We start from the raw sequence: 16,853 nt of genomic DNA on the forward strand, positions 1-16,853 counted from the left end.
TGTCTGTGTCTGTGTCTGCATCTGCGTCTGCGTCTGCGTCTGCGTCTGCGTCTGTGTGTGTGTATGTGTATGTGTATGTATATGTATATATATATGTATATATGTCCTAAAAATATTTTAATTCGAAATGCCGTGTTTCAGGGGCCGTACTTCTTGTTGACATCCTGGTATTGCTGCAGAAGGTCGTCATGGCGTGTTTGCAGTTCTTTGAGTTGGTCTGTAATGGCGTGAAGCTCCCCCTGCGCAGACCACACACCCCGACTCGCCTCCATCTTCTCCTGCTCCAGTGAGTCAATCTTCACCTGCAGGTCGAGTCGCACAGACTCCGATGACTCAAGGTTCTGTGTGAGTCGGTCGACGTCCAGGAAATTGTCAGGGGTCGACGACAGGTTAATAATGCTCGAAGAATCCTGGAAAACAATTTTTAACTTATATTTAGAGAATAATTAACGAGCTATGAGGAATTATGAATTATCTGTCCTGAGTCTTTGGGGAGAGGTTTACAACATTCAGTCACGAGGGACAGATAATTTGTAACTCCTCGTAGTGAGTTGGTTATTCTCTTTATTACCCATTGTCACTTTTAACTGGTTTTTAATATAAAAATTCCTTTGCTGTCTACAACAAAGCTATATAGAGGATAATAAATGAGTTACAAGTTATTATAAATTTATGTCCCGAGTGAAATAATTTTCACTTGTCATGAGCTTTAGCGAGTGAAAAGTGAACATTATTTCACGAGGGACATAAATTTTATAATAACTGGCATCGAGTTTGTTATTCTATTTATTACCCCAGGTACAGTGTATTTGGGGTTTTTAAAAGCCTTTATTTTCGATATAGCCTACATCGGCTACATGTCCATGTATATAGAAACGACGTAAACTACTTTACTGTTCTGGGTATTGCTTTAACTTTGTATTTTATTCACGGTTCACAGATAATTTTCAAAACCCAAAGTTCTATATATTCTGTAAAAAAAAATCTATAATGAATTGCATTTGACTACCATTTTATTACAAGTTTAACACTGAAACCAGAAAGATGTAAACGTAAACGCTTTAAACTACATGATGTCATTATGTCCTTTGCCAAATCGTGACGACGTCATATTTAGTACCGACAAGGTGATTGGTTTGTTGATGTCAAATTGTCAAATTGTACTGTACGTTAAACCAATGCATGATAATATCTCAGTCCGAACAATTCCTATGACAGATGCAGCCTGAACGCGGGTGGGAAGTGTGTTCAAGATGTGAACGGTTCCTATCACAGATGCACCCTGAACACGGGTGGGAAGTGTTTGAGGAGGTGTGAACGGTTCCTATCACAGATGCAGCCTGAATGTGGGTGGGAAGTGTGTTCGAGGATGTGTGAACAATTCCTATAGCACATGCAGACTGAACGCAGGTGGGAAGTGTATTCGAGATGTTAACAGTTCCTATCACAGAGGCAGCCTGAACGCGGGTGGGAAGTGTGTTTGAGGAGGTACGAACGGTTCCTATCACAGAGGCAGCCTAAACGTGGGTGGGAAGTGTGTTTGAGGAGGTATGAATGGTTCCTAACACAGATGCAGCTTGAACGCGGGTGGGAAGTGTGTTTGAGGTGTGAACGGTTCCTAACACAGATGCACTCTGAATGCGGGTGGGAAGTGTGTTTGAGGAGGTATGAACGGTTCCTAACACAGATGCAGCCGGAACGCGGGTGGGAAGTGTGTTGGAGGTGTGAACGGTTCCTAACACAGATGCACTCTGAACGCGGGTGGGAAGTGTGTTCGAGGAGGTGTGAATGGTTCCTATCACAGATGCAGCCTGAACGCGGGTGGGAAGTGTGTTCGAGGAGGTGTGAATGGTTCCTAACACAGATGCACCCTGAACGCGGGTGGGAAGTGTGTTCGAGGTGTGAACGATTTCTAACAAAGAAGCACCCTGAATGCGGGTGGGAAGTGTGTTCGAGGAGGTGTGAACAATTCCTAACACAGAAGCGCCCTGAACGCGGATGGGAAGTGTGTTCGAGATGTTAATAGTTCCTATCACAGAGGCAACCTGAACGCGGGTGGGAAGTGTGTTCAAGGTGTGAATGGTTCCTAACACAGATGCACCCTGAACGCGGGTGGGAAGTGTGTTTGAGGTGTGAACGATTTCTAACAAAGAAGCACCCTGAATGCGGGTGGGAAGTGTGTTCGAGGAGGTGTGAACAATTCCTAACACAGAAGCGCCCTGAACGCGGATGGGAAGTGTGTTCGAGATGTTAATAGTTCCTATCATAGAGGCAGCCTGAACGCGGGTGGGAAGTGTGTTTGAGGAGGTATGAACGGTTCCTAACACAGATGCAACCTGAACGCAGGTGGGAAGTGTGTTTGAGGTGTGAACGGTTCCTAACACAGATGCACTCTGAACGCGGGTGGGAAGTGTGTTCGAGGAGGTGTGAACGGTTCCTATCACAGATGCAGCCTGAATGCGGGTGGGAAGTGTGTTCGAGGAGGTGTGAATGGTTCCTAACACAGATGCACCCTGAACGCGGGTGGGAAGTGTGTTCGAGGTGTGAATGATTTCTAACAAAGAAGCACCCTGAATGTGGGTGGGAAGTGTGTTCGAGGAGGTGTGAACGATTCCTAACACAGAAGCACCCTGAAAGCGGATGGGAAGTGTGTTTGAGGTGTGAACAGTTCCTAACATAGATGCACCCTGAACGCGGGTGGGAAGAGTGTTTGAGATGTGAACGGTTCCTAACACATACAATGTATGTTCTGTTATACCATTGTTTGTAGACTGGCCAGGCTGCCGATGCTAGACCGGCGACTTGGTGGATTCCAGTTGAAGTTTCCTGACTGATTTCTATAAAACAAAATAACACATTCACTAACTCAAGCAAAACAAATAACACATTCACTGACACAACAAAACAAACAACACATTCAATGACACAACAAAACAAATGTTCACCGACTCAACAAAAGAAACACTTTCACTGATAAAATGTGAGGTAATTTCTACTGTTGACGTCACTGACAATACACACAGGGGAAGTATAGAAATATTCCATCCGGACTAACCCACTGTGACATAGCAACATCAGTTTTCACTGACTTTTTTTTATATTCCCGCAAACAGGGATAGCCCTGACAATCCAACTTTATATTATCTATTGAACTTCAAAACGTGCAGAAAATTTTATTTTTAACGAAATATCAATTACCACATTGAATATTTTGTTAGAAAAAAACTGATGTTTCTGCACTTTTTAAAGTTCAATAGATAATATAATTATTCAAAATTCAAAAAAAAAACATCAAAGTTTATTATTGGCGAAATTATTTAATGTGGTAATTGATAATTTGTTAGAAAATAACGGTTTCTGCACGTTTTGAAGTTCAATAGATAATATAATTTGTCAAAAAAACACAAAAAAAACATGCAAATTTTATTATTTGCGAAATTATTTAATGTAGTAATTGATATTTTGTTAGAAAATAACCGGGTTTCTGCACGTTTTGAAGTTCAATAGATAATATAATTTGTCAAAATTAAACAAAAAACCAAGAAAATTTTATTACTGGCGAAATTATTTAATGTGGTAATTGATATTTTGTTAGAAAATAACCCGGGTTTCTGCACGTTTTGAAGTTCAATAGATAATATAATTTGTCAAAAAAAACATGCAAATTTTATTATTGGCGAAATTATTTAATGTGGTAATTGATATTTTGTTAGAAAATAACCGGGTTTCTGCACTTTTTGAAGTTCAATAGATAATTTGGCAACATGTTTTGCTTGCCTACACCTAGCCCTAGTCCAGACAGATGAGCTGTATGCCCAAGAAGAGCATGCTTGAACTTTATATCTTACTTTGCAAAGGAAGGCCAAGAATTGTCCAGATCATATCCTTTAGGAGAGAGGTCAAAGTTCACATCATTGAGGTCATACAGACAGCCAATCAGATCGGCTATCTTATTATTCTCGAACCAGATACCCTGTGGATGATACCATTCGCTGAAAACACAAATTATTAAAATGAAAATCAAACCGGATTAGGTTGCTATGGTTACACCATCTACCTTATCCATGGATTGATCACAATGCTGAACTGGGTGCTATGGTTACAAGAATTAATAAAACACTGATATACAGATTTAAGGCGCAACAGTATTGTAACACTAACTCTGAAAAATCTACCTCATACAACTGATGTATATGGTTGCTATGGTTACATTAATTGAGTAAAATCTACTTCATTCATGACCAGATGTTGATCTCTGTGATGAATCTGAACCTGTAATCCAAGCCACAGTTCCATATATAACCATGCAGTGGTGGCCACCTCGCTCGTCCTGCCCCTACACTTTATGATACCATTGTCAGAGCGACCCATATATGTCAGGGCTCGACCTTAGCGGTAGCCCAGGTTTTTTTGGATATATCCATCTGTTGCTTGGGCTACCAGCCTGGGGCCTAATTAACTAAAGTCTCGCTAAAAGTTCCCTGCTAAAAGACTTGCAAAGGGGATGCTTTGTTGTCTAGCAGAGCCTAAAAGAGCTTTGTGAATTAGGCTCCAGGGCCCTATTCCACGAAGTGATTGTAGCACTAATATCACCGTAAATGCATACGGTAGTTATGAACTTATGATGATCTTAGTGCTAAGATTGCTTTGTGTAACGGGCCCATGATGTTTAAACTCAGTAGTCCGCTGGGCTATTAGATTTTAATTTTTTTTTACATCCAGTTACTTCACAATCAACAAGATGCTTAAACACCTAAAAAAAACACCTAAACAATTTTGCTTTCTTTTCTCTTCTTTTTTTTAATGTATTAAAATAATGGGGCAACCAATTTTTACTGATTGAGGGCTACCAAATTTTATAACCTGGTAGCCCAACGGGCTGCCACTGAAAAAAGTTGAGGCTAAGGCCTGAATGTATATACATGTACATGATCGCTAAGAAAAATCGAATTCATAAAAGTTCTGTATATGGTTTCTATGGTTACACAAACTGAAAATATCTGCATCATATGAACGTTGTGTATTATATGGTTGCTATTGTTACACAAACTGTGAAAAAATCTGCATGACATACGACTAAGTATATATATACATGGTTGCCATGGTTACATGAACTGTGGAAAAATCTGCATCATGCGACAAATATTTATATACATGGTTGCCATGGTTACACAAACTGGGAAAAAATCTGCATCATACAACTCAGTATTTATATACATGGTTGCCATGGTTACACGAACTGTGGGGGAAAATCTGCATCATACGACTAAGTATTTATATACATGGTTGCCATGGTTACACAAACTCTGGAAACGATCTGCATCATACGACTAAGTATTTATATACATGGTTGCCATGGTTACACAAACTCTGAAAACACACTACATGTACATGTACCTGATGCGTGGGTTCATGGCACACTGCTGTATGCTGTCGGGAAGTCGGTGGTGTACGAGAGAAAACCTCAGGAACGCGCGGCCTTTTCCAAGAGATGTCTTGTGCTAAACAGAACGTCATTTACAAAACTAAAATTAATAACAGTTCATACATTCAATGAATGCTTTATGTAATTCACACAAAACTATACATATTTTTAGAAATACAAAATTACTGATTTAAAAAATAATAATAATAAAATAAAGTTTTGTTAAAAATAATAATTAAATTTCCCTTACATTCATTACAACATATCATCATCCCATTGGTCCAGACGTAGCAATGGGAGTTTGTAAATTTTTTGATGAACGTAAAAATTACGTCGTCAGGGAACATCGTATCTTTTGACATCATTTTATATGGGCAAGTTATCTTATTGAGCGTTATTGTTTATGGACCAAAAATAATTGAAAATAAAGTATGAAGTTTTAGTATTATTATTAGCCTGTATGATTCAAATTTAATTATAAGCATTGTCTGTTATTTCTTTGACCAGAATGTTTTTTTCAAAATTAACTACAATTCATATCCCATTATTTTGTGATTTTCGTTGTTGGTAATACGATCAAATTTATTATCATATTAGCTGTCACAATCAGCTATCGATCCCTGAAAATGACCGTGACGTGCCGCCATTGTTGTCAAGCGAAAATACTTGCTGAAAACCACTTTTTCAACTAGAAATTCCAAGGCATTTTACAGTGAAAATCTAAATATAAAGACACAGGAAGCCGAGTTGTCTTCTGTTTAATAAATCGATTCCAGTGAGTGTCGTGTGCAAAACAGAATTGGGGAATGCACTGCATGTATACAGTATATCGAGGTATCTCGCCAGCAGGTTAAGATAGCGGCTTTATCCTCAGGTCGAATGGCAAATGTTGCCTCGCAGCATTCACCATTCTAACCTTCACAGGATAAAGCCGATATCTTAAGGTAGTACTAAACCAAATAACTTCTGGCTGGGTCAAAGTTCGAGGTGCACCCAACTTTTGATAGAGAAGTAAATGTGAGTGTGTTGGTTGTAAAAAAAATTAGTTTCATCTGGGCTAAAAATGTATGCAATTTTATTTCATCTAGTACCACTGTGTCAAGTAGCCTTGTGCTTGGAACATGTATGGGGTACCTGTAACAAAAAAAGTACTCAAATTTTGTGCGGAACTAGGGTAGTCATAGACGCAACCCGTTATCTCAGAAATGAGCAGCTTGACACCCACTTTTTTGTGATTCACTTTAAGGGTGAGGGGTGGTAGTATTTATATCCGTGGCGTTTATGTCGATTGATACGTTGCAGGTAGGAGTTTTAGACACATATGTTACTATTGTCGTCTATGGGATTTGATTTGGTAGTATACACCCTTAAGGCAGTAACCGGTTACTCTCTATATATACACAGCTCACCTTTCCAAATGTCAGGATCACAGGATAAAGCCGATATCTTAAGGCAGTAACCGGTTATTCCCTATATATACACGGCTCACCTCGCCAAGTGACTTGACGTATTTGATTCCATCGGTGAGACCTTTTGTTTTGCTCAGACTCTCCACAATATAGTCCCAGTAGTCCTTCTTACGGCCGAGCATAGAATACTTCTCTGAAAGGAAAGGAAATATTTTTATTTAACGACGCACTCAACACATTTTATTTACAGTTATATGGCGTCAGACTATGGTTATGGATCACACAGATACTGAGAGAGGAAACCCGCTGTCGCCACTTCATAGGCTACTCTTTTCGATTAGCAGCAAGGGATCTTTTATATGCACCATCCCAGATAGGGTAGTACATACCATGGCCTTTGATATGCCAGTCATGGTGCACTGGTTGGAACAAGAAATAGCCCAATGGGCCCACCGACAGGGATCGATCCCAGACCGACCACGCATCAAGCAGGCGCCTTATCACTGGGCTATGTCTCTTCCCAGAATACTTCTCTAAAAATGTAATACACAGGTTCACATAATTAATGAAAGTAATTAGTATCATAGAAATTAAGTTCACTGTACAAAACGGATGTTAAAAATTATCAACATTTTCATGACTAGGGGACAGCGGGCTAAAGTTAAAGCTTGTTTTGTTTAACGACACCACTAGAGCACACAGATACACTGATCATCAGCTATTGGAAGTCAACCATTTGGTAATTTTGACGTATATCTTAGAGAGGACACCCGCATAATTTTTCCATTAGTAGCAAGGGATCTTTTATATGCACCATCCCACAGACAGGATAGTACATACCACTGCCTTTGATATACCAATCGTGATGCACTGGCTGGAACAAGAATGATTATTTAGCCCAATTGGCCCACCGACGGAGATCGATCCTAGACTGACCACGCATCAGGTGATTGCTTCACCACTGGGGTATGTCCCGTCCCAACAGCGGGCTAATGCTAACATTACTTTTAAAACAAACAAAAATGTTTTATTTAAAAATATTATCATTATGTTCTTACAGTGTTTGTTCATATGTTTAATTTTCCATCACAATAAAAGGCAGACAGAGTGAGAGAGACACAGAGTGAGAGAGACACAGATCCCACCACAATAAAAGGCAGACAGATTGAGAGAGACACAGAGACAGACACAGATCCCACCACAATAAAAGGCAGACAGAGTGAGAGAGACAGAGACAGACACAGATCCCACCAAAATAAAAGGCAGACAGAGTGAGAGAGACAGAGACAGACACAGATCCCACCACAATAAAAGGCAGACAGAGTGAGAGAGACACAGAGACACAGATCCCACCACAATAAAAGGCAGACAGAGTGAGAGAGACACAGAGACACAGATCCCACCACAATAAAAGGCAGACAGAGTGAGAGAGACAGAGACAGACACAGATCCCACCACAATAAAAGGCAGACAGAGTGAGAGAGACAGAGACAGACACAGATCCCACCACAATAAAAGGCAGACAGAGTGAGAGAGACAGAGACAGACACAGATCCCACCACAATAAAAGGCAGACAGATTGAGGGAGACAGAGACAGACACAGATCCCACCACAATAAAAGGCAGACAGAGTGAGAGAGACAGAGACAGACACAGATCCCACCACAATAAAAGGCAGACAGATTGAGGGAGACAGAGACAGACACAGATCCCACCACAATAAAAGGCAGACAGAGTGAGAGAGACAGAGACAGACACAGATCCCACCACAATAAAAGGCAGACAGATTGAGGGAGACAGAGACAGACACAGATCCCACCACAATAAAAGGCAGACAGAGTGAGAGAGACAGAGACAGACACAGATCCCTCCACAATAAAAGGCAGACAGAGTGAGAGATACACAGAGACAGACACAGATCCCACCACAATAAAAGGCAGACAGAGTGAGAGAGACACAGAGACACAGACACAGACCCCACCAAAATAAAAGGCAGACAGATTGAGAGAAAGAAAGAAATGTTTTATTTAACGATGCACTCAACACATTTTATTTACGGTTATATGGCGTCAGACATATGGTTAAGGACTACACAGATTTTGAGAGGAAACCCGCTGTCGCCACTACATGGACTACTCTTTCCGATTAGCAGCAAGGGATCTTTTATTTGCGCTTCCTACAGGCAGGATAGCACAAACCATGGCCTTTGTTGAACCAGTTATGGATACACCTACCCATTGAGCCTTGCGGAGCACTCACTCAGGGTTTGGAGTCGGTATCTGGATTAAAAATCCCATGCCTCGACTGGGATCCGAACCCAGTACCTACCAGCATGTAGACCGATGGCCTAACCACGACACCACCGATTCCACCACAATAAAAGGCAGACAGATTGAGACAAACATGGCATACCCTTCATGTGTGTTTGAAGCAGGTACTCGAGCTTGGCACAAAATCGATGCAGCACTTGGTTGTCATCGTTGATCGGAACTCGGTGCTCAGAGAATTCTTCACGTAACTGTTTAATACATTCTGAAAACACAACGCACAAATTAAAATAAATAATAACTGCCTGCATGTTTAATACATTCTGAAAACACAACGCACAAATTAAAATAAATAATAACTGCCTGCATGTTTAATACATTCTGAAAACACAACGCAGGAATTAAAATAACAACCGCCTGTATGTTTAATACATTCTGAAAACACAACGCAGCAATCAAAATAATAACCGCCTGCATGTGTGTGTGTGTGTGTGTCTGTGTGTGTGTGTGTGTCTGTGTATTACTAAAAACACAACACAGCAATTAAAATAATAACCGCTTGCACGTGTGTGTGTGTGTGTGTGTGTGTGTTACTGAAAAAGCAACGCAGGAATTAAAATAATAACCACTTGCATGTGTGTGTGTGCGTATTACTGAAAACACAATGCAGGAATGAAAATAATAACCACTTGTATGTGAGTGTGTGTGCGTGAGTGTGTGTGCGTGTGTGTGTGGTGTGTATTACTGAAAACACAACGCAGGAATTAAACTAACAACCACCTACATGTGAGTGTGTATTACACAGTAACAAGACTTACCTTGTCCAGTGCCAAATTAGCCAATTGCTATTTTTACACAAAGTGGCTACAGCATTTAGTCTTTGGCTAATAAAATGTTCTTTAAATGAACCACCTTTTGAAAAAATTTAAGGAAACACAATCTACGTTATGTCGTAGATCTGAAAATTGACTCACAAAAATTTGTTACAGTGTGAGCACAGCAGTAAAAATACATACATCTACATGTATGTTAGGCACCAAACTGCTGTAGTTTGAAATGTGCTGAGGTATGTTAGGCACCAAATAGCCGTAGTCTGAAATGTGCTGAGGTGCCTTCATAAAAACATTCCTTTCCTTTCTCTCACTATCAAGACCATGTGTTAAAATAGCCATGTGTTAGGCACCAAACAGCCGTAGTTTGAAATGTGCTGAGGTATGTTAGGCACCGAACAGCCGTAGTTTGAAATGTGCTGAGGTATGTTAGGCACCGAACAGCCGTAGTTTGAAATGTGCTGAGGTATGTTAGGCACCGAACAGCCGTAGTTTGAAATGTGCTGAGGTATGTTAGGCACCGAACAGCCGTAGTTTGAAATGTGCTGAGGTATGTTAGGCACTGAACAGCCGTAGTTTGAAATGTGCTGAGGTATGTTAGGCACCGAACAGCCGTAGTTTGAAATGTGCTGAGGTGTCTTCATAAACATATTCCTTTTCTTTCTCTCACTATCAAGACCATGTGTTAAAATAGCCATGTGTTAGGCACCAAACAGCCGTAGTTTGAAATGTGCTGAGGTGTCTTCATAAAAATATTCCTTTTCTTTCTCTCACTATCAAGACCATGTGTTAAAATAGCCATGTGTTAGGCACCAAACAGCCGTAGTTTGAAATGTGCTGAGGTGTCTTCATAAAAATATTCCTTTTCTTTCTCTCACTATCAAGACCATGTGTTAAAATAGCCATGTGTTAGGCACCAAACAGCCGTAGTTTGAAATGTGCTGAGGTGTCTTCATAAAAATATTCCTTTTCTTTCTCTCACTATCAAGACCATGTGTTAAAATAGCCATGTATTAGGCACCGAACAGCCGTAGTTTGAAATGTGCTGAGGTGTCTTCATAAAAATATTCCTTTTCTTTCTCTCACTATCAAGACCATGTGTTAAAATAACCATGTGTTAGGCACCGAACAGCTGTAGTTTGAAATGTGCTAAGGTGTCTTCATAAAAACATTCCTTTCCTTTCTCTCACTATCAAGACCATGTGTTAAAATAACCATGTGTTAGGCACCGAACAGCTGTAGTTTGAAATGTGCTAAGGTGTCTTCATAAAAACATTCCTTTCCTTTCTCTCACTATCAAGACCATGTGTTAAAATAACCATGTGTTAGGCACCGAACAGCTGTAGTTTGAAATGTGCTAAGGTGTCTTCATAAAAACATTCCTTTCCTTTCTCTCACTATCAAGACCATGTGTTAAAATAACCATGTGTTAGACACCAAATAGCCGTAGTTTGAAATGTGCTAAGGTGTCTTCATAAAAACATTCCTTTCCTTTCTCTCAATATCAAGACCATGTGTTAAAATAACCATGTGTTAGACACCAGACAGCTGCAGTTTGGAATGTGCTCTAGTGGTATTGTTAAACAAACATTCCTTTCCTTTCCTTTCTCTCACTATCAAGACCATGTGTTAAAATAGCCATGTGTTAGACACCAGACAGCTGCAGTTTGGAATGTGCTCTAGTGGTATTGTTAAACAAATATTCCTAGGACTCGAACTAAAGAATTTGTTACTTACAGCAATTCTGAAATGTTTTTGCCACAGACAAAATGCTCACCGACGGCAATTTTACATCGGAAATGTTTGCAATAAATATAAAAATTGAAATTATTCCCTTCCACCGATGGCAATTATTTTTATGTTATCAGCAAAAAACTGCCATCGGTGAAGCCCCTGATCAACTGCAATTCATATGGCAACTATGACAATTGGTCATCAGTGTTTCAAGCCCTGCATTCCTATGAAACAGTTTTAATAATGCAGTTCAAAGCTCATGTCATTAAGTATTTTACACTGCATACACTTATTAAAGTGACATACAAAAAAAACAAAAAAAACAATTTAATCATGAATATTAATTCCTATGCACATACATGTATACATATTCAACAAGTATATAAATGTACATTGATCAAAAGTTTGGTTTGTTTAACAACACCACTAGAGCACATTGATCAATTAATCAGGTTTGGTATCAGTATCGGTATTTTGGGGCGATATACCTTGGTATCAGTACAGTATTCGGTACTGATATACAATATCAATACAGATACTGAGCAGTATTTTAGACCACAAGATTGCATATGTACTTGCGCAAAATAAACTTGTGCAATAAATAGGAAGCGAAAACAATGTACGTGAAGTTCTGTATTTATTACATACCTTTTTTTATTTTTTACAAAAAAAAATTTAAATTTAATTTCATAACTACACTTTCTTAAATCTGCTAATCAATCCTTCTTTTATGGATTTACTTAATGTTAAGAATCATACTCTGTGGCAATCTTGTGTAATAGGTTTCAAATATGATGTAGTGATTTCCCTAGAAATTTGGCAAGGCATGGCAGACCAAACACTTTTGGAGCATTTCCACCATTTTCGGGGCACTTGTTTTTCATTAAAAATACACAAAAATTAATTGAAATAAACATGAATGTAATTTATGTGCTTGCTTTAATAAATGAATGGCAAAAGATATAAAAGACATATTTTATTAATTAATAACACCTTTTTGGGTGTTTTATAAAGGCAATTTTAGAATTAATTACTGAAAAAGGCTTGTTTAATTTCAGGGCAGCATGGTGCTGATTAAGGCAAGATGGTGCTAGACTATTGAGGCATGGTGCTGCACCATGCTAAAACAAGCTAGGGAAAACACTATGATGTGACATATACTCTGTAACTCATACATGACATCAGCAACAAAAAGGTGCTAATTAACTCAGTAAAAATAAAAAGGGAATTCCCCATTTACAAAGTTCCAGTCTATGCAGATAGCACATATGTGTAACACAAGATAAATTTATAACAAGGTTTGAAAATGTATTTAAATATCACTATTAATTATTATAAAATGGACTAGGTATGTAATATAAACAGAAGTACAACATGTATAGCATTATGTAAAACCTAACCTTGAATGTCGTGTAGAATTTTGTGTTGCTGAGGAGAGGAAACCATTGTTGGTTCCTGGGTGCCAGCAGACGGACTCACTGGAACAAACGGCACCGACATGGTTCTTATCAACACTCCTCATGGGGGGCTGTTAGTCCTGAAGGAGAGTAACAAACAATACTGCACATCACAGACACAATAAAGTTTTTAAACTGTGTATTTAACCTGGCATATATGTATACAGAGATAATAAATTGTGTATTTAATACCTGTCATACATGTATAGAGATGATAAACTGTATTTAATAAACTGTGTATTTAACATGTCATACAGGTATATGTATACATGCATAGATAATAAACTGTGAAATTAAATAAATTGTGTAGTTAACATGTTATATATATATATATACACAAAATGTATACATATATATATATATATATATATATATATATATATATATATATACATACATGTACATGTGTGTATACAGAGATGATAGTGGGTTACACAGAAACAACCATCAAGACATTAATATTGGTGACTATATTCACAATGTATGCAAAGTATCAGGTGAATTATAAATTTTGATGGAGAAAAATGGAACATTTTGGACAAAATAATTAAAGTTCCAGAATTCCAGTAAAATCCAGAAAACTTTCATCTCATTAAAGATAACTTTGTCACTGTGACACATATGCCCTGCACTGCATATTGGAGGAAAATGTTTTCATGCTTACATTTAGAAAGATCCAGTAGAAGAAAATAATTACTATCTGTAAAACATATACATGTACAACACAGAGATAAAAATTACCATTAGATACATGTACACTAAAGGAAAAAATGTAGCAGGTTTCCTCTGAGCACTGTGCCACAATTATCAAATGTTTAACATCCAATAGGTGATAATTAATAAATTGATGTGCTCTGGTGGTGTAGTTAAAAAATGTTTTTAAGAAAAACATCTATGATTCAGGTTTTTTTAATATATTTTCACATTCATGCAATAAATGTTACAATAATATATAATTAACCAGCCAACCGAGTTGAAACTGACAAACTTTAATGCCACCCAGTGAATTTTGTCAGGAGCGAATTAGCCATAAATATTTTTAAAACCAGCTAGGGCTTCTAGATTATGGTAGCCCCACTCCCATGGCTAGTGATATTCAATGATGGGCTTGTAAATAACTACTATAGTCAAGCCCAACGGATAGTGAAATATCTTTTGGTAAAATGCTGCAGTAATTAAGTCTATTTTGTAAATATGAATATCCCGACCCCACCCCAACCCCCAATGTTAGTGTTTTTAAACTCCATTTCCCTCTTTAGGTGACATACCTGATTATTACTATTACATGTATTTAGTAAAATTGTATTAACTTAAAGTAGGGTTAGTGAATTTTTACTAGTACCACAAATTATTTACTTTTGATCACCATTGTTTTTTTAAGTTGCACTTTTAAAATTTTAAAAAAAAATATATATTTTTTTTGCTTTTTCCAAAACACTGACTTTTCTTTCTACATCAATTTAACTGAAATTATTTACAAAAAAAACAATGTTCATGGTAGTCCAAACGGACCTAGAAAATGTGGTTCCTTCTACATCCGAAAATGGTTACATTACACTAAATATAGCTGGAATACAAAACTTGTGGCATCATGTTTCAACCGTTTCTCAACCAAAATAGTGCAATAAACCGTTGACCCACAAAAATCGACCCATGTCAAAAAGCTTTATTGACCTCTTTTGGCAAAGATTTTTTTTTTTTTTTTTTAAATATTTAACCAATTATAAATATAATATTGATCTGTAAATGATATTTGGCAAACATTTTAAAACCGATATAATTTAACAAAAATTATTTAACATCATTTTCAATTTGTTGGAAATTAGTAATTTAGTAAAATGCTATTTATAGTAACAAGAACCCAATTTTCCCACAACGTACAGTATCACGTACGAGATCTTGTGCACCACAGTGCATGTTCGTAATATATATGGTACATGCATAGCTTATGTGACAGGCAAAATGGTAATTAAACAAAACCAATCTAACGCATGAGCCAGATGAGGCTATGTATTGGCATGTTCTGACAGTGATAAAGTTAATATTAGTGGTCCTTTTGTCTAACACTAGGTACAGTCGCTAGAATGCCATTCTGAATGGATCAGATTCAGTCCGAAAGAAGCGTATATACAAGTGTCGAACTCCACAGAGAAACCGTAATCAGCCGACTTAATCCGATTGGATTGCAATAGTGGTGAGAGAGATTTTCCTGACACCTGTCTATAACTTTTTTAATATATTTTGTTTTCATCGGTGTCATTAAATTGCATTGATATATATAATATATAAAACATGGCTCGAAACGGCTTGTAGCCAGGTCACCAAATGCAACCAATGTCCCATTTGGGCTACTTAAATATCAAAAAAATAATGTTAGTCACCCAAATAATAATATTATTATGTGGGCGATATTCTTTAGAGCTATAACATATGAGCCACTATCAATATTTGTATTCCACATTAAAATCTTGCTCGTGGTTCTCTTACCATAATTTGCCAACATCCATTATTATTTGTTGGGCCACCATATATTTTGGCCAGTTTCGAGCCCTGATATAATATTCTGAGAAACTACCTATAAAAGTTCTGTGATGTGCTTCAAACACCGAATATGGTGACTTCAGGAGTTTGAGAATTTAAGTAAACTTCCGTAAATTGTAAATATGTTGGTGGCATGCTAACGTAGGCAGTATTTTATACTGCCTGTAGATATGGTATAGTTGTGAAGGAAATAGCTGGACACGTTGAACGATGGAGAAAAAGCTGGTTACAACATTACCATCAAGCACATGTGACATACATCTAGGTCTGGGATCATTTCCCACAGCATGCAGTTTTCCAAAACATTAATATTATTTGCTGTCTCCAGCTTGTTATTCTTTATTTTTAAAATCAGACCACAGATGTCAAAAATGTGTGCATGATACCAGTTAGGATGAACTCACTGAGGTAAATAACGAAAATGGGTTACATGTGTAAACCGATTACATGACGACAATTATATCTTTATGTATGTAGTAAAGTTAGCACACCTCAGAAATTTGGCGACTTTTGATATGTTATTACCGATGATGTTCTGCATCTATCCTAAAAAAAAAATCAGCTCGGTACTACTTACTTCCAGGTTAAAACTTAATGTTCCTGGACTATTAGCCAACACATGTTTGCTTAGATTTTCCGAGAACAATTGCATTAATTTACAGCTTTTGCACGAACAATCCGTCATTTATTTTGATAATGGATTTGCATAACCGACAGACGACGACAAAATTGTTTGTATCAAATTTTATGCACTGGTATTGACTTAATGTGCGTCCTGCACTATGAGCAAGACTTCCAAACGTTCCAGCATTCAGTTCATTCAGGCTTAGATTTAGGGTTAGGGTTAGTGATAGTATTAGCATGCATGCTGGAACGTTCAGATGTCTTTCCACACTATGTTCATGGAGGCTGGGAGTGGGAAGGACTATAGTTCATTAACTTGATCAAGATAAAGGTAACCAGTCAATTCGTACCATAGTCATTTCATACCCAATTTTACCATTTCGTACCCTGGTCATTTCGTACCATAGTTATTTGGTCATTTCATACCATAGTCATTTCGTACCATGGTTATTTCATACCATGTCTGTTTGGTCATTTCGTACCTTGGTCATTTCATACCAAAGTCATTTAGTACCTCAATCATTTATTGTGCAACTTAGTTGACTGATAGATAGTAAAATTACTAC

At 37.8% G+C, this 16,853-nt stretch overlaps 1 protein-coding gene across 2 annotated transcripts in view; it reads right to left on the reverse strand.

Moving 5' to 3' along the window:
* The window catches only part of LOC121367242 (FYVE and coiled-coil domain-containing protein 1-like), a 56,612-nt gene that overhangs the window by 38,965 nt on the left and 794 nt on the right, over positions 1-16,853 (reverse strand). For both annotated transcript variants that reach the window (XM_041491351.1, XM_041491350.1), the window contains exons 2-8: positions 13,066-13,202; positions 9,247-9,366; positions 6,915-7,027; positions 5,398-5,501; positions 3,849-3,992; positions 2,759-2,837; positions 151-410 (exon numbers count right to left, since the gene is read on the reverse strand). In XM_041491351.1, the coding sequence (XP_041347285.1) occupies positions 151-410; positions 2,759-2,837; positions 3,849-3,992; positions 5,398-5,501; positions 6,915-7,027; positions 9,247-9,366; positions 13,066-13,165 (920 nt within the window). In that variant the 5' untranslated portion in view covers positions 13,166-13,202. The remainder of the gene's footprint in view (positions 1-150; positions 411-2,758; positions 2,838-3,848; positions 3,993-5,397; positions 5,502-6,914; positions 7,028-9,246; positions 9,367-13,065; positions 13,203-16,853) is intronic.

The sequence above is a fragment of the Gigantopelta aegis genome, unplaced genomic scaffold (assembly GCF_016097555.1).
Source record: "Gigantopelta aegis isolate Gae_Host unplaced genomic scaffold, Gae_host_genome scaffold72, whole genome shotgun sequence".
Lineage (NCBI taxonomy): Eukaryota > Metazoa > Mollusca > Gastropoda > Neomphalida > Peltospiridae > Gigantopelta > Gigantopelta aegis.